At 38.7% G+C, this 19784-nt stretch overlaps 1 protein-coding gene across 7 annotated transcripts in view; it reads left to right on the top strand.

Moving 5' to 3' along the window:
* The window catches only part of utrn (utrophin), a 327279-nt gene that overhangs the window by 291576 nt on the left and 15919 nt on the right, over positions 1-19784 (top strand). For all 7 annotated transcript variants that reach the window (XM_057822866.1, XM_057822869.1, XM_057822867.1 and 4 more), the window contains 3 exons: positions 3386-3451; positions 19102-19263; positions 19334-19571. In XM_057822866.1, coding sequence (XP_057678849.1) covers positions 3386-3451; positions 19102-19263; positions 19334-19571 — 466 coding nt within the window. The remainder of the gene's footprint in view (positions 1-3385; positions 3452-19101; positions 19264-19333; positions 19572-19784) is intronic.

Here is a 19784-nt window from a genome sequence, read left to right as displayed (position 1 = left end):
ACATGTAATAATTATCAGGAATGTATTTTTGATACAAAAAAATACTCGAATAAAATTAACATCTGTCCTGCTAAATTAAAAACTGTACATTTTAACCCTTACGTTCCTGGGGTCCTTTTTTAAAAAGTGCAAACTCAAGTCTCAGGTGATTTTTTTTTTTTTATAACAACTTAGGTGAGCTCAAAGTCCCCTCAGCAAAAACATTTTTGCAAATGATCGTTCCAAATACTGTATTTTTGGACTTTAAGTCACACCTGATTATAAGTCGCACCACCTAAAAAATGCACAATGAAGAAGAAAAAAAACATATATAGGCTTATATATGCCGTAACCGAATGTAAGTCACATTTTGGGGGGTAATTTATTTGATAAAATCCAACAACAAGAACAGACGTCATCTTGAAAGGCAATTTAAAAGAAAAACCGAATAGAGAACAACAGGCTGAATAAGTGAACAGTATGCAAACATTTCTTAACGCATAAACAACGAACTGAGAAAGGTATGTTAACGTAACATAGCTATTAAGAGTAATTCTGATACAGTAACTATAGCATAAAGAACATGCTAACAAGTTGACCAAACAGTTTAGTGTGAAAATTACTTGTGAAATGATATAATAATGTGTTAATAATTTCACACATAAGTCGCTCTAGAGTATGTCGCACCCCCAGCCAAACTATGAAAAACAACTGCGACTTAAGGCCGTTTCAAACTAGCGGCAGCCTAGTGTAAGGGGTTCAGCGGTAACTCATTTATTGTGTATGTGGGAGCGGACTTCTCTGCGAAAGTGAGCAGTGGACGGCCGTCTTGGGCAGAACGGCAAGTTTAAATGAGTTTGTGCCGAGAGGCGGGGCCCAAAATAGAGCCTTGCTCTATTTTCAGAGCGCCGCCACGCTTACGTCAACAACACATCCATTACCAGAGAGGCAGGCATACTTATATCTGTGGTATCAGGCTGTTTCGGCGGATGGATATACACAAATCACGGCCGATGAAACATTGATAAATGCGCTTTTTAAAGTTTCGTGAGCTCTGGGACACTCGAAAATGACCCGCATGCCTCTCCTTGCTTAGCTAAATGGTACCTCGATGTGCGTTTGTGTGAAAATGTAGTTCACCAACAATAAAAAAAATCTATTATTCTCATCGAAACTAGTAAAACTCTTTACACGGCTATTATAATGCCCCCTACTCCTTGAAATAGGAAAAGCTGTTGCTGTCACTGTTTTCTTGTGCAACAATGAAAAATAAACACATTGGTGCTTGGGACTATAGTAAATATGCTTGCCGCTTTTCACTACCTGACAGCGTCTACGTCAGGCTATGTGGCTCCTACAGTTTTGCGCTTGCTGGGCTGATGCTAGAGTAAAAAGGCCTTTATAGTCCGATAAATACTGTATAATGTGGAAGTACAAATTAAATTGACAGAACACACACAAATATCGTACAATTAGTAGAAAGAAAGTACACAGACAAGAACAAGAAAGCAAATAATAATCATTTTGAACATGCTTATTACTCAAACTTCACTTAAACCCCTTATCTCCCACACTCTTATGTTCTCTTCCATGATCATCATTGCAAGCGACAGTACCTCGATCTCTGGGATGAGTGGGATTCCGTATTGTCATTGTTCTGTCAGCTCATTGGTCAAAAGGCAGAAGAGGCGGAAGAATGTATATTCATGTAAAGCATCATACCAGTATTCGTTCATTCTACAAATTAGAGACTATTTTCGAGTTTCATGATAATACAGGACAGAGCGCGTCCCTTCAAAACTCAATATATGACGCGCATTTTTGTTTCTGAATATGGGATGATTCCGTTCTTCTTAGGGATGGTTGGCAACCCTAATAGTAGGCCTAGGTTTAGCAGAAGTCAGTCTTCAGCTGCTTCTGGAATGGACGAGTATTTATTAGGAGTGTGCCATCTAAGGTACCCCACGATTCGATTCGATCATTGAACGATTATCTTCACGGTATTAATGGTGATCACGATTTTAAATGCATCTTACCCCCCTACCTTTCAGGATTTTTTTTTTTCTTACTTTGTGGCTACTTTATACTTTTAAGCAAGGCATGTTTCCCAGTATTCATTAAATAAAGCAGCCAAACAAATTTATGTCCGTTACGTTTTATTTCCAATCATCTAATTATCCAGCAGGAACAGTGGAAACATGCCTATACAACACAAAGCTGACCTTAAGCTGCTCTTTTTCACAAGAAGGTTAAAAAAAATAGCAAATTTTTTAAAGGCAGTACTTATTTCTCTCAAAAATACAATAAAATTTACACTGGTGGAATCCACATTTTCTGGTAAAAAAAAAAAAAAAAATGCCTTTAGAACTAAGACTTCTTTTAACCAATATACTCTGTTTTCTAGATTTCTATACTAGTTTGCATGTTTGTAGCGTTACCATTGTACTTAACACAAATTTTACACGTTCTGCAAATGGAGTAACTTTTGCACACCAACAAACAACGTACAAATGGACATGGAAAGGTAGCAAATTCGCTAATTAGCTTAGCGCTCAGCGCTAACTGTTAACATCTCAAAAACCACATTAATAAAGGTTAAACAGCACAAGAGGGTTCGAGTACTCACCTCTTATAGACGCACACTTGGCAACACACTCAGGACATTTTTCAATTAACATGACTTAAAACGGCAAGAGAGCAGTGAACTCTCTCGCTCTAAAAAAATAGCAGGAAGGACCCAAAGCGCGACCACCCGGAGCTTTCCTGTCTCATACACAAATTTATTTTTGACTCTTTTGTACAGGAGTAAATCTCTCACTCAGTAACTTCCGCTGCTGCCATCCTCACTTTGTGCGTCCCTTAAAGTGTCCGGGCGGTGGACGTGTCTTGAATTTTGTTCCGCTAGCAGCGGCTGTCATTGATTTATTTAGGAAATTCATCGTTTTTGAACATTTATGAATCGTAATCGAATCATTACGTGTCGAATCTCGATGAATCTAATAATCAATATAATGACACACCGCTAGTATTTATGAAAATAAGATGCTACATTTCATCACGGAGGAGAGATTGTGTCCGTCTCAGTCATAACACAGTTCAGGAAAAAAAAAATAGGCTCATTAGTGCTTCGCCTCTGGAGCCACATGTTTTTATTAGATTGTGCTAGTTGATATTTGAAAGAAGACAAACCACAGAAATAGAAAATGTTTTCAAAGAAGCCAAAGCTTGAATTAAAAATAGAACGTACAGATGTCTGTTTTCTGACGTTTGTCAGGAAAATAAATGCTCAAGCAGAGATACCTGAGAAATCTATTTCTGTGTCACACGTGTCCAGTTCCATTATTTTCTCTGATAAATGCATGACATTTCGAAGCGAAGATTTTGAGTGATGATGTATGTCCCTCAGGTTGGCTCAGATGGAGAGATCCAACGGATCGCTGCCTACAGACAGCAGCTCGGCAACGGGAAGCATGTAAGTCCTCGTTTTTTGAGTTACACATTTGGTCCTAGAATGAATTCATCTTGTAAGTGAAAAGCTAGCATGGAGTTTTTGTAAAAATTGTAGCAGCGGCAGTGAGAGAGATTGGCTTGGCGAGCAAGTGATTGGTTTCAGCATCCGTGATAACCAGGCTTTATCTTGATCAGACGCGGTGAAAGAGAGCGGCACAGAGATGTAAAACTCGGTTGAAAAGTGCTGAACTCCTTTTTGTGCATCTTGTGTGTGGCTGTCTGCAAACAGAGTTTGTGTTTACGTTTTAGCATAGAAAATCTCTGACGCGAGTCACACAAGTGGGTTTTTTCATGCATGATATTAGGATTTATAGAGATCTAAGTTGAATGCAGTGCAATTGTACATCAATCCTTTTGTAATTAGTACGGCCCTTGCAGTGTCAATCAAAAGTGAGGATTTTTATCTTTTTAAGGGCGAAATTTACATAGAGCTCTTTAACTGGATCTCATTAAATGTGTGATTGCTATTTTTAGAAATGTAATCGAGTGTAAATGTATTGAATATAGAGGTGGGAATCTTTTGGCACCTAACAATTCGATTACGATGACGATTCAAAGGCTCCGATTTGATTATGAATCGATTATTCTGTATCAGCAGCTTTAAACTACATTCAATTAATTTAATGATGTGAATCAACCGTTAAAGTTGTTCAAATTCTCCCGTTATTCCATAATTTCCCTTCCGTCTGCTTTCGACATGTCAAAGTTTTAAAACTGTTTCATCATTTAAAGATGCAGGCATGAAAATCTCTCACCTTTCGGCGAAATTCGCCGTTTTGAAGTAAAAAAGGGCGACCTTCGTGAATTGCGTAGATCCGAGGAGAAATTCTTTTTGGGAGGAGGGGGGGGGGGGGTCGGGAGGTTTTATTTAATTATTATTATTATTATCATCATGTGATTAACTTAGTACGTAAACTGAGCACTTAAGAACACAGTCAGCAAATCCTTCTAGATGCTTCGCTGACGAGAACCAATCATCGGCCCAAGCTGCGTTCCATTATTCCAAACGCGCGCACTCCTTACTGTAAATGGAGTGCTCGGAGAGCCTTTGGTTGCATTGCAAAGCTGCGAAAACAAAAAGCAGGCCTTATCCACACTGGGGCAGACCAGAGCGCAGCATACACACTTGCCTGTATTTGCCACCAGATTGAATTTGGTGAGTAATGGTTTCAATCGTTTTCACATTTTGCGATATAAAAAAGTTACTGCCACTCGTTGCAGCTTGCGTTGAACACTGCCAGAGCTAGCCAAATCTCCCATGAAAAAAAATAGCTCCCGTCAAATTGGCGTCAAGCTTGTGTATTTAGCGGTAATATAAACGAAGAAACACACTGTTGTGTCAAATTAAGCGGCATGCTCTCGGATGGAGGAGGCGCCTCACATCGCTCCCGTCGTCCGCCGGAGACGCGTTATTTTCGGCTTGGATTTGAGCTGACGGCCGGTGTCGGCACAACACCGGCCCGACGAGTGGTGGGAATGAGTCCTGCTTCTTAAAGCTTTTCAGAAATACAGGGATCCCTCGTTTTTCACGGTTAATGGGGACCGGAACCCGCCGCAATAAGTGAAAACCGCGAAGTAGCGCCCCCCCAGCCCCCCCCCCCCCCCCCTCCATTTTTTTGTGCGTGTTCAATGCATTTATTCAGATTTTACATTGGAGAAAAGATATATATATATATAAGACATGTTTTTTTCACTTTTTTCACCAAAGTATCATTTATAAATGGTTTTCAAGCACTTCAAAATGTAAGAATTATGGTAAGTTTTAAACATGTTACTGCCCCACTGAATTATTTTTAAACAAGAATAAAGTAGTAAGAAAATGCTTGGCTTTATTAAATGCTTCATAGTGAGTCTACTCAAACCCTCTCAGGCTTTGGTAAACGGTGATTGACACATGTGCAAAGTTTTTCTTTTTATATATATTTTTTTGTTTGAAGCAACTTATTTGATTGAATAATAAAGACACAAATGTCCTAGCCAAAATGTGGCCCAAACGCAAAACAACATTACTTCAATGGAAAAATTTGTTTCAATCAAGAAAACATTTTCAAATGCTTTTTTTTGTCTCAAATTTATTTTTGCAATCAAAAACATTTTTTTTTTATTGAAGTTACTTTCTGGGGATTAAAAGTATGTACTGTATTTTGATTGAAGCAACTTTGTTTTTGATAGAAGTAACTTTGTTTTTTGATTGAATAATAAAAACACAAATCTACCTCCATCGTTATTGAGAGAGAAAGAAATTAAGAAAGCTTTAAAACTAAAAGCCACCGGGGAGTCTGTTTTTTTTTGTTTTTTTAAATATTTATATTTCATTACATAGACATGCGTCGTAGGGAAGGGAGATTGAGGGATAAAAAAAGGAGTTAGATGAGGCTGCTAAAGGCAGTGGATACCTCATCAGCTGGGTGAATAGCAGACCTGGTAAGAACAAGTTTGCAAGGATAGTCGGGTATTAAATCCAATTATAAACACAATTACAATGTTATTTTTCTATAAGATTTTTATGTCATTGCTTTATTAATCATTAGGTGCTAGAGTTGTTAAGTATGGATAATAATGAAATGATAGTTTTAAGAAAACTGTGCTGTTGGTGGCTCAGTGACCATCTGATGTGGTTTGTTCTCAGATGAACAAGTTGAGGAAGGAAGTTTTGATGCAGAGGTTGAAGGAAGAAAATAGGCAGACTGACTGAGTCACAGCCAGAAAGTGTTGATGACAGTATTGATTTCTATTCACTGTTGCCCCCTCCCAATTAAAGTATGTCACAGTCGCAGCCAATTATTATCTAAAGCTGGTTAAAATTGAAGTTATGTTGTTTTAAGGTGTATTAAATACTTGTTCATATGCCCCTTTTGATCTACGAGCACCCGCCCCTCCACCGGTCTCTGCATGGCCCTGCTGAAACACAGTGTGGGTCAACAGAGCTCAATATTTTGTTGGGGTGTACAGTGTACTGGAACATATTTCCTCCACACCCTTCTCACCTTTTTAACCCCTGACCCATTTTCATGCCTGAAGATGGATTCAAGTTAAGATTATGCCGATTTAGGAGTATTTTACATAAAAAGTTAATTAGGTTCGCTACAACAGTGCCTTCTAGTTCTACATATATGTGATATCTACTATAGCCGTATGTGGCCGTATGTTTGTAGCAACTAGCATCTGGGTGTTCTTTGAAGCAGCTGTCGGCCGCAGTCAAGTATTATTGTTTTTTTTTTTTTGATTTAGCGGCATGAATTGAACATGATATTTACTCTTGGTCCGTTCCTCATTGCGTCCCGAAGACTGCGCTGACTGTGTTTTAGGTCTGCTTTACCTGGTATAATTCAATAATCGGAATTTGGATTTTTGTGAAACGTTCTCGAATCTTCCACGGCCGAATCGCAAATAATCTCAGAATCGGAAATTTCACACGCCTCTAATTGAATACTTTGTAAAAAGCTTATTTCTTGTCTGAATTTTTTTAATAGATAATTTTTTGTAAAAATTTTAGCATTTTTGAGTTTAAATTAAAAATCATTTTATTTAGATTTAATTTTGGATTCAGAGTTGCATCAATTTTTTAGGAAGTAATTTTTTATTCTTGGATATGTATGTATATGAATATTTTTAAACTTAATAATTTTAGTAGCTTTTCCCCAAATTTTGGGAAATTATTGCATTTTTGGAAATGTTATTCATTTCAATTAGTGCTGCAACGATTAATCAATTAATTTGAGTAATTAGATTAGAAAAAAGATTCTATTTCAATTTTGCTGCTTCGTGTATTCGTTTGATTAAAGTGGCGTTGTAATGGTTTGTTTTGAAAGTGTTTGCATTTAGCGCCCTCTAGTGGCAATAATGAATATGACATAACTCCTTTCACATGGCTGAATCCAGCTGCTCCCTGTTAAGATCAAGTTTTTTTTTAGCTAATGTTTTGTTGTTTTTTTGCATTCGTAATTTAGTTTATAGGTATATTTTGCCGTTTTTTGAGGGAATATGTATTTGAATCATTTTTGTAGAGCATTGTTTAAAAATAAATAAATAAATAAAAAATAAAGAATTAGCATTTAATAGCATTTAAGCTAACGGACGTTTGCTATGTAAGTTAGCCAATTGTTCTTTTGTTATACTGAGATCCTCATTCATTTATTTTATATACCGTTTGAGGTTCAGCTGAAGTATTTTAATTTTTTATGTTCCTTATCCTATTACTCGTTTATTCCAACTACGTAGTTCATTGATTAATCGACTACTAAAATAATCGATAGCCGCAGCCCTTATTTCTTATTAAGACTTTTAGTCATTTTATTCTTTCAGTTAATTTTATTGCAAATGATATTTTTACATTTCCATGCAAATTAGTTTTAGTTGACATCTTAAAAAAATCTATTATTCAATTTCTATTTCCTATGAATGCAACTCATCAACAAATGCTTCAAAATGATCCGAACTAGGCAAAAAAAATGACACCCTCCCCCGCAAAAAAAACCTGTACAAGAGTTACACAGCATAAAAGAAGTCAAAAATTTTCGAGGAGTATCGACACCATTATCATCCATGTTGCATCACAACCCCTGCTGCGCCAGTTGCACCGTGACGCCGCTTGGCCTTCACGTGACCTTCAAAGCTTTGAGCGGCACGAACGTTAAAGTCCGCTGACAGCTGAAAAAAACAAACAAAATAATAGACCGGGAAAAACAAAAGTGTTGCTGAGGAAGATGGATTAAATGTGTGACAAACACATTATGCCCACTCCCACTCGCTCCTTTTGTCTTTGTGTCATCTTCAAACAAACCTGACGCCCATACGCGAATGAAAAGGAAGGTGAGGAAGATGATGACGAAGGCTGAACAATAACACCCACTGCGTTGCAATTTGAGCTGTGTTCGGAATCACTCCCTTGCCACTATATAGCGCACTATATAATAGTGAGTTGGCGGAAGTTTATCTGCTATATACAGTACATTAATCCCCCTCAATGTATATCACAGTGCATTTTGAAAGCTAATGGTGATATTTAGGAAAACAGTATTTCACATAATACATCTTTCTGATTTTTAAAAAAAAAAATGGCATATTTTGCAAATTATCTGAATAAACTCTCCTCAGAAACTTTCATTTCAATGTTTACATCTAGAGTTGTCTGATAATATCGTTCAATATAAGCATTAAAAATAATATCGGAAATTATTGGTACCGGTTTTGCACCAGAATGTATGATGGGCTACAAATTAAAGTACAAGCCTGCAGCCTTTGTGGATGGGCTGGTCACAGCTTAGCACAGCAGCTGTGCTTCGGGTGATGTCCAAGAGGTTTCCAAACTAAGAGGCAGTTTACACTGTAACGGTTCGGAATACGACACATTTCATGTTTGCATTTACATGGTTCCGTCTTGGTTCCATCTCCATTCGAACGGTGTCACAATGGCGTACCACAAGCAACATGTCACTTTTGCTCATTAATATTCATAACGTTAGCAATTGTTGCTAGGCGCGTCAACCTTTGTCCTTAATAGTAAATGCAAAGAAATAGTGGACGACCGAGATGTTTACTGAGCTAAACCTACCAATTATGTCCGAAAATGATGTCCCTGGTACCAAATTCACTGGTAAAGATGTGGAAGAACATACAAATGTTCAGTTAAAGAGATGGCTTGAGTGTCGAGGGCTGAAAAAGAAGGGAAAAAGAGCCGACCTGATCTAGAGTTAGCTTTTTTTATCAACACCTTTTTTGTGTGCATTGCCTTACGCCACTGACAATGACATTCTCCTGTTTCAACAATCTATCCTTTACCACCATATGCCCTGTCTGCCTCATATATTATATCCTCTGGTTGTCGTACGTCTCGTACCATTCTTGGGGGCAATTTACATTGCTATTTTTGTGTAGCGATCGCATATGCTACTCAGTGACAGCCGACGAACACTTGTACTCACCAAACGAGCCAGATGTGGCTCAGGAGACATAGGTTCTTAACCTCTGCCCTACACAGTCATTGTGTCTTAGAGTTGCAGTGTCACCTTTTAAGCAGCCCCTTTAGATCTTTGGCATTTGTTAACTTAGGGAAAGACCCTAATCATTCATGGTGCACAAATAAAATGAACTATAAATGAAAAATAATGAATTATAAACTCATTAACTGTAAGTACTGTGTCACCAGATAGAAATAGTAACAAAGAAAAGTTCTCCTACTTGAAAAGCTTTGAGAGGCTTGTAATTGTCAACATGGGTAAACCTCAACCATGAGAGACAGAATGTGGAAAAAAAACAGAAAATCACATTGTTTGATTTTTAAAGAATTTATTTCCTAATTAGAGTGGAAAATAAGTATTTGGTCACCTACAAACAATCAAGATTTCTGGCTGTCAAAGAGGTCTAAACTTCTTGTAACGAGGTCTAACGAGGCTCCACTCGTTACCTGTATTAATGGCACCTGTTTTAACTCATTATCAGTATAAAAGACACCTGTCCACTACCTCAGTCAGTCACACTCCAAGCTCCACTATGGCCAAGACCAAAGAGCTGTCGAAGGATACCAGAGACAAAATTGTAGACCTGTACCAGGCTGGGAAGACTGAATCTGCAATAGGTAAACTGCTTGGTGTAAAGTAATCTACTGTGGGAGCAATTATTAGAAAATGGAAGACATACAAGACCACTCATAATCTCCCTTGATCTGGGGCTCCATGCAAGATCTCACCCCGTGGTGTCAAAATGATAACAACGGTGAGCAAAAATCCCAGAACCACACGGGGGGACCTAGTGAATGACCTACAGAGAGCTGGGACCACAGTAACAAAGGCTACCATCAGTAACACAATGTGCCGCCAGGGACTCAAATCCTGCACTGCCAGACATGTCCCCCTGCTGAAACCAGTACACGTCCAGGCCCGTCTGCGGTTCACTAGAGAGCATTTGGATGATCCAGAAGAGGACTGGCAGAATGTGTTATGGTCAGATGAAACCAAAATAGAACATTTTGGTAGAAACACAGGTTCTCGTGTTTGGAGGAGAAAAAATACTGAATTGCATCCGAAGAACACCATACCCACTGTGAAGCATGGGGGTGGAAACATCATGCTTTGGGGCTGTTTTTCTACAAAGGGACCAGGATGACTGATCTGTGTAAAGGAAAGAATGAATGGGGCCATCTATCGAGAGATTTTGAGTGAAAATCTCCTTCCATCAGCAAGGGCATTGAAGTTGAGACGTGGCTGGGTCTTTCAGCATGACAATGATCCCAAACGCACAGCCAGGGCAACAAAGGATTGGCTTCATAAGAAGCATTTCAAGGTCCTGGAGTGGCTTAACCAGTCTCCAGATCTCAACCCCATAGAAAATCTGTGGAGGGAGTTGAAAGTCTGTGTTGCCCAACGACAGCCCCAAAACATCACTGCTCTAGAGGAGATTTGCATGGAGGCATGGGCCAAAATACCAGAAACAGTGTGTGAAAAGTTACAGAACACGTTTGGCCTCCGTTATTGCCAACAAAGGGTACATAACAAAGTATTGAGATGAACTTTTGGTATTGACCAAATACTTACTTTCCACCATGATTTGCAAATAAATTGTTTAAAAATCAAACAATGTGATTTTCTGTTTGTTTTTTTTTTCCACATTCTGTCTCTCATGGTTGAGGTTTACCCATCTCGACAATTACAGGCCTCTCTAATATTTTCAAGTGGGAGAACTTGCACAATTAGTGGTTGACTAAATACTTATTTGCCCCACTGTATATATCAGTATCAGATTTTCTGAGTTCAGCAACATCAGGATATTGGTTATTGGTTTGAAAGTCATTATCAACTGTATTTCCATCCTGTTTTAAAGGCAGACCCGTCACAAGCATTGAGAAATCACTGTTAAATTTAGTACAGAAAAGGAAACATGCAGTAAAGCTTGCTGTCTTTTTTTCTAAGCACAAAAGAAAACGACTTGTTCCTCTTACCAAGTGAGCTGTTCTAATATTCAAGACTGGAGTAGTGTTTCTTCTTTCTCTAGCTTTGATCTGTCCTGGACATTTTTTTTTTAAGATTCAAGGCGTATTGTACTTGTACGCTTCTTTCTGCAACTCGTTTCTCAGCTCAATTCGGTGACATCACCATTATAGAAGTTGCGAATAAGGCTCAACATGGAGATAATTGCTCAAGAGTACGTGCCATTCAAACTTTCATAATGAGGACAAGCGCTTAAGAAAACTGAACTGATAAATGAACAGCCAGACTTTAAAAAAACAACACTCAAGATCATATTTTATGTATTGCATCCTGAAAGTAGAACTAATTAACAACTTCAATAAACCGTTTAATTTGCTCTCCCTTTTTGATTTAGCTTGTTTCTTACTGCTGGTTTTATGTGAGGATAATTGGCTTTTAGGTCTGTGTTTGTTTGTGTGTTTACGTGCAACACTTTGTTTTGTGGTTTAACGACGTTACTGTTAATTGTTCTTTTAAAAAGTTCAAGTTGTTCGATAGGAGAATTGGATCGCGACCTTCTGCGCGTGTGTTTAACATCCTTGTAAAGTCAAAACAATTATCTTCTCGCTTTAATTTGACGGTACAGAGATGAGTTTAACAAAGCGCTAATGTTTTAGCATCGTTTTAGATGCTGCACTACTATTTGCAGTGATAGACATCTAATCCATTTTGACTGGGGGGGCTATCGCTGCCAGCCTCCCAGTCAAATTGGACTGGACGTCTAGCGCCATCAATGGGAGCCACTGTGTTAAGTGACTCATAATCTGTGACTGATGACCTGTTTTGCAGCTTTTAAAAAGGAATCTTTAATTAGGAAGGGAGCTGTTTTTTTGCCGCTCTGATTTTCACCAGCCTGCTTTTTATTATTCGTCACATGGCGCTTTTTCATATCCACACAGCCATCCAATTTTCAATTCGCCGCTATCCCTGTATCGCCGGACGGTAATACGCTTAGTAATGCATTCAAATGCAGAAAATAGCACTTTCTCCCATTTTCATTCTAGATATAGTATTAATGTTAAGTTGTTTTTATTGGCTGTGATCAGCGTGACGCACGGAAATCAGGAGTGGATCCTTCGACATCAAGTGGGTCATACAAGTAGAAGGGATGTCAATTATGCGTTTAAATTGTCTGACAAAAATCCTAAAGCTGTTCTAAAAGGGGCTGAAACAGGAAAGGTTTCAAACGGCACGTGAAATGAATGATTTATTGGTTTTTAATTATCATTTAGTCATTTTTTTAATCATAAATAAATATTTCTTTGGAGTGTAAACTATTCTTTATTGTATATATAGTATTTTATTTTTGTACTACCGTAATTTTTGGACTATGAGCCGCTACTTTTTTCCCCTCATTTTGAATCCTGCAGTTTATAGTCCAGTGCGGCTTATTTGTTGATTTATTTGGGTTAATAGGTAATGCTTTATTTGACAATGGCGTCATAAGACCGTAATATTTATTACATGATACTATCATGGTCATTACTGAATGCTTATGACAGATGTCTCATCCTGCAAATTATGTCACTAACTCAGTTTATGTCCAGCTCTTGCTGAATGATACTAAATGACATCTGTCATAAGCATTCATTAATGCCCATGACAGTGTCATGTCATATTTATGATTGTCTTATGACAGTCTTATGGCGACACTGTCAAGTAAAGTGTTACCAAATACCATAATTAGCAATTAATGAAACAAATGGAACAATAACTGAACAAATAATTAGCACAGAACATTAATTTTGATTATCTGTAGCGCTGCAATGCATGTTCGGAAGCATTTTCTATGACAACATTGTTGACAGCAGGTGGCAGCAGAGGTTGACTGTCTCTCACAAAGGAGCAATGATGGCTAAATGAAGCTTATTGAAGCAATGAAGCTTTGCTGCAAATTGCTTCAAAGCTTCATGGTGGTTCATTTGGTCTTATGACATTCTTATGATGCCGCTGTCAAATAAAGTGTTACCGGCTAATATTTCTGTGTGTAGATATCCTTTAATACAGTGAGAACAGCTGTGGATTATAGTCCAATGCGGTTTATCTATGAACAATGCCGTTTTCGTATCAAATTTGGTGGGTGGCGGCTTATAGCCAGGTGCGCTTTATAGTTCGAAAATTAATTATTATTGTTTTAGGGTTTTAAATGATTATTATTATTATTTTTAAACATAATGAATAACGAACACTTCAAGATGATCCTCCTTTGTCTACTTAAGTCTTTGATAATCAAAAGGCATGCACTAAGACATGTGGGTGGATGTAACATAATAGTGGAAATTGTGTGTGAGTAAATGTAGATTTAATTTAGCCCTGTGTTTTATTTTGTAAATAAACATGGCTAGCTGTATAGTTAATGATAACTTTACTGCAAGCAGTTTTTGATTTGTCTTGATTGTAATCTGGGCAAAGAAAAAAAAAATTCCGGGGTAATTTTAGGGGTTAAATTCCAATACCATAATGTTTTAATTTTTGCAGTGGGCTTTTAAAATATTTTTTTCAATTATGATTCAAGAATGTAAATGGAAGATACTGAAAATAAAAGGCTCCATATGCATTAAGGCAGTACATAACACTATTTATTATACGGCTTTATGATTTAAGCATCTAATATATCTAATACATTGATAACATCCCATAATAAGTAATCCAAATGGCAACAAGGGTCAAACAGATAATGGACAACATGCTAGTCAGTTAGCCTGCTGTGTCCATAATTCTCGCGCTGGCGTTCAACTGCAATGTATGTCTTTTTGTGACTCTCCGGTAACTCGAGGTGAGAGCATGATAGAGCATAATTAAAGACACAATGATTTTAACGAGATATTATCACGTATGTACCTTGTTTCGATCCAAAAACTCTGTGTATCATGTATCACCGAGTGTCAAGAAACAGCTGTGAATGGCCAAAGTTTGTGGGGATTTTATGGGTGAAACATGGTAATATAACAAGGGTCGCGATGCAGAACTCACAGACATCATGGAGTGGTCGAGATTTTCTATTTCAAATGTTTACCCTTTTAAACTGATTATTTCCATTTTTCTTTGTTTGGATCCATTATTTATCATCTAAAATATCGGGGAAAATGCGACAGTAACAAAACCTATAGTTATGAGGTAGATATCCGTGACCTATTTACAGACACAATTTTTTTCATTGTGACGTAATTTGTTTAAAAGTTTAAAATACGCGAGTGAATAATTTTTTAAAGTTGTTTTTTTTAAAACTAAATATTAGACATCAACAATGATTCTAAGCTAGAAATGATAGACATTTCAAATAAGAAATCTATTACTTCTTTTTATGGCTGGGTTGAAACAAAAGTGGTTGCGCGGTGTCTGTAAACGGGGTCTCCTGGGTAATACGGTTTGTAGACAAGAATAAAATAGAATAGAAGAGAAAGCCTTTATTGTCATTGTACAGAGTATTACAAGATTTAAAGGTTCGCCATAACGCGCGCCACCTAAAACAAAGCAAAAGTGCAATAAGGCTAATATATAACACAGGTGACAGTGTACACAGACTGGGAATAAAGTAAATAAGTGACTAGCAGCAAGTGGTGATGTATTGGTAATATAACAGTGCGTATTTGACAATTTACAGTACTCAGACAAGGAGGCAGATAGCTGACCTAATATGAAATGCAAACGACAGTATATGCATGGATGTTGATGTAACTGCAAAAACGCTATAATGTAACTGTGCAATTATTGCATATGCAGTACCCAGATTGAGACGGATCACTCTGAGAACATATTACTTCGTGAGATGCATGTGACAAGGTTGTGGCATTAGCAGTGCAATGTTTTAGTAGAGTTATGTCGTCCGGCAATTCTTTAATAACAGCTCCACATCAAATTGTTTGACATGATTCTTCTTCTAGTACTCCATGAAATTCTGTTTAAAGTTATTCTTCAGTGTTTGTACCCTTAAGTGTCCCACTTCATGCTCACTGCTTGAAAACATCGATTGCAAGGCTACTTTGAAATCGTAACCTTCATAGACACTGCTGGAGTGTCATTTTTTTTTTCCTTTTGTCTTTTTTTAAGTGCTTGTGTTGAATTTATGATTTTACACTGGAGTGCTGGCTCAGATATTTTCTTTTTATTTTGTTTCCGCTCTAATTTCTCACCAGTTTTATCTTTCATTGTTTTGCTCCTCCGCTGCTAGCTTTGTCGTCATTCACGCCCGTCTTCATGCCTCGATTACTGTAAAAACACCTCGCGGCCGTGTCCTAAGCTCACCCGCCTCCCCAGTACTCCTTTTGCTAAATGCATTTTGGGTAGAGTAAGCTTCCAAAAAAAAAAAAACCCAAAGCATTTATTTTTAACTCAGTGGCTGGCATTGATAGACGTCCAATTTATTTAAAGTGGGAGGGTGGCAGATTCATTCAGTGCACTTTTGATAAACACGCTAGAACTATATAATATTGAGCACAATAGAATTTTATTTGATAAACGTCACTTTTTTTCAACTGGCAAACTAGTTTTCCACTTTGTCATTGCTTTGACTTTGAAAAGACATGAAAAGGTTAACACAAATCTCCTCCTTTAAAAGAAACGATGCTTTAAATTGGTCCCTTAATGCCAAAAGCTGTTTGTGGGAGGGAAAAAAACACATACACACTCACAAAAAAAAAGCTTATTGTTCTTTTTATGTTGTTACTTCCCCGTGGAGGCTGAGCAGACGCATCAGCCAGCAAAATCTTGGGCAATAGCGACACAGCAATAGTGACAGGATGCAGTTTAACTGCGATGACAAAACTTATCTTCCTGCGGGTGGAAGACACAATAAAAGTCCTAAAACAACATGGATGTCACATCCAGGAGTGTACATGTGATTATCTTGCATTCTGCTTCGTTCTGATAAGCATGTATTGCACAAATCAACACTTAAAGCAAATACCTACTGGACATCACAGATTAATATTATGCCAAAACAGCAGTTTTGGGGCAAAGGTAGTTTATTTTATTGCTCTATTCTACAATCGTTGGCTGCAAAATGACACGTTATCATTCACAGTAGGTGTGGGAACCTCTGGGTACTTCACGATACAATACGATATGGCTATACAACAAATATCGATACATGGGTGAGGAAATAATTCTACATAGCAACTAATCTACAGAAAAACAAGATCTTTTCATCCTTCTGCTGTGAATTGGAATTAGTTTATCACTAATAGACTTCCAATCCCTTTGGAGTGGGAGGGTGGCGGCCAATGAAAATTTGTTCACTGGATGTCTATTGCCATCAGTGGCAGCCAATGAGTTCATTTTGGGGCATTTCACGTCATTTCTTTTTGAGTTTCCGTCAGTTCCCTTTCCTTTTGGCACATTTACGGGTCACTTCCTGTTGATTTTGGGTTACTGGATAGGAAGTGACTCAAGAATGTCCCCAAATGAATAGGAAGTGACTCAAAATCAACAAGAAGTAACTTGTAAATGCCCTAAATTGAACAGAAAGTGACCTGTAAATGCCCACAAAAGACTGGCAGTGAATGCTTTGGTTTCAGTGCCATTGATGGGGCTAGACGTCCAATCTAGTCAAAATTAATTGGATGTCGAACGCTGTCAATGGCAACCAGTAAGCTAACGTAGACACTATTCTGATGGAAGATTTTGGTAGTAACCTGTTGGCTCCTTTTTTTAATTTTTTTTTTTTTTTTTTTTTTTAATTTTTAAAAACAGTGACACCTTTTTAAAATCGATATCGATTCTTGGTGGGAACGTATCGATAAGGGCTACAAAGTATCACAATATATCACCTTTTGGATATATTGTCACCCCCCCCTACTATATAGGCTATGAATTATTATAGTACCCTAGTAAAGGTCATATTAACACTGTCTTCTTCGAATTATGTTTTTGGAAAGATATTGACGTGCCATTGTGGGCCAGCCGGTGGGTTGGCTGGGTATCGCCTGCTCCAGCCGGGGGGTCCTGCCCTGCCATGGGCTTGGTGGGCTGTTGGGGTTCCCACAATGTGCCGTAGTGGTGGTGCGTCCCCTTATCCCATCCTTGAAGGCCGGTTGATGGGGGCGCAGGTGGCCTGGGGGACCACCCTGGATCCCTGGGGGGTGACTATGGCCCGTTTGCTGGGCTGTGGGAGGAGGAATGGGCTGCACTGCACCCCCCCCCCACTCCCCCGCCCCCACGATTGGCTGAGGAAGGACCATGGCCTCGGTGCAGCACTCACGCAGCATCTCCACTTGTCTGCGGGACAATCACATGTGAGATGGGACTCACGCATGACTAGGTGAAATTAGACACACTCAAGTAGAAAATTTCGGTGTCAGGATTAGCGATAAGGCAGCTTAGAATAGGATGCCAACATACTCACATTAACAAGGGATTCACACAAATCCTGGGTGCTAGACCACGTGATTTATGTACATTTTATCCCTCCCAATCACTCATCCCTCCCCCCTTTCCCCTCTTTCCTTGGTTTTTAGGCCCCCTACGTGGTGTCAACCTGAAATACAACTGGCTAACGATAGCACAAACATATTCATAGTTAGAGTTGTTGTTTGTGCTTCCTCTGTCTTTTCGCTGCTTTATCCTAAAAAACGAGCTACGCTGAATGATCACAATGGATGTATGTCGTACTCCCATGTGATACATTAAAGCTGTTCAGATCCATCGGACACTCAGATCTCCATTCTCCAGGTCAAGCAGCTGAACAGGGCAGGTTGAAAGAAAAAGGAAAGATATTGAAGAGAGTCCTAAGGTTCATTGTCGAATCTTAAATACATAAGAGACAGGACGTCTGCCTTTTGAGTTTTAACCCTTTACAGGGAATTCAATTAAATGACCATTGGCTGCCATTGATGGCGTCATTCAGTTTGACTGGCAGAGGCTGGTCTTTAAGCGGTTATTTATTACTTTAAATGACCAAAATAGTCCCTTGTCCTTTAAAGGCATACTGTAACCGGCCATTTCTTTTTTAAGTCAATTTGACCAGTTTCAGGCATCCTTCAAAAACAACACACCAACCACATGTACTAGATTGAAATCATTTTTTCTCAGTGAAATTTAGGAATTTTAAGATCATGAAATATAAGAAAATGGTCAAAAGCTGTATGCCTTAGCACTTACAACCAAATAAACACTTTTCTGACCCTCATTTTGATCATCATCACACCTGGAGTTGTTGTATTTTGCAAATGATATCTGTAAACTAGTGAAAAATCCTCAAACTTTTGTATCAACTGTTTTCTGAATACTTATGATGCAGTGGATCCTTCAGAAATTTTTCATAGGGGTGTCCAAACAGAGCCACTTAAAATCTTGGAGTGGCACATGGCCGAGGCAGGGGAACTACAATGAAGGCGACGAGCAGTCTTGCCTGGCTGTGTATTTGAGATAAAATGCATAACTGATACTACTACAATCCAACAATATACTGGCAAGCGGGGTGGCCGGTAGGGTGGCCAATAAATTTATAGGCACTGTTATGATGGGTCTTTTTGCAAAAACATGCTCAAACACAACTTTAGTAAGCTTGAGGTGAAAGTTTATTCGGTTGCAAAATATTTAATAAAATTGCGACAACTCCCTGTTTTTGGTGGAACTATTCGTGTATATCAAGTTTTCTGCCGATGGTTGGGGCATCCCTTCATATATTTTTGTATGTTTTGTTGCGCAGGGATGATGAGCATGCGCTGATCCTTCAATACTGCCAAACGCTTGGAGGGGAAGTTTCGCCACGTAGTCAGCCGCAGAGCCCCGCGCAGATCCTACAAGCTGTGGAGAGGGAGGAGCGTGGTGAGCTTGAGCGGGTCATCAACCGCCTGGAGGAAGAGCAAAGGTAACATTGGGCAGCCTCCACTTTTCAAAGGTCCGCTCACAGTTGTGACATTGGAATATTTGAATCGCAGGATCCTGCAGAGGGAGTACGAGCAGCTGAAAGAGCAGCAGCGAGGGGCTCCAGCGGGAAGCCCGTGGGAGTCGGAGGTCGCGCCGTCGGCCTCCCACCCCGACGAGGCCGATCTGCTGGCCGAGGCCAAACTGCTGCGGCAGCACAAGGGTCGTCTGGAGGCCCGCATGCATATCCTGGAGGACCACAACAAGCAGCTGGAGTCGCAGCTCCATCGCCTCAGGCAACTTCTGCACCAGGTCAGCACGACTCTTTTAATACATAATTGACCAACGGAGAATTTCTTCATCATTCTGAAATTGGTGACAGTCCAAAATATAGACATACTGTACCATTTAAAAAATGTTATTGTACTGCTTTAATAGAATAGAATAGAAAATTATTATAAATTATAATCTTATTTGTACGAGAATGGTCATAATAGAAAAGAATACAATAAAATAGAATACTAT

The sequence above is a fragment of the Corythoichthys intestinalis genome, chromosome 19, assembly GCF_030265065.1.
Source record: "Corythoichthys intestinalis isolate RoL2023-P3 chromosome 19, ASM3026506v1, whole genome shotgun sequence".
In the NCBI taxonomy this organism is placed as follows: Eukaryota; Metazoa; Chordata; class Actinopteri; order Syngnathiformes; family Syngnathidae; genus Corythoichthys; species Corythoichthys intestinalis.
Note: the sequence above shows the minus strand (reverse complement) of the source record. Positions and strands in the feature narration are given on the sequence as shown.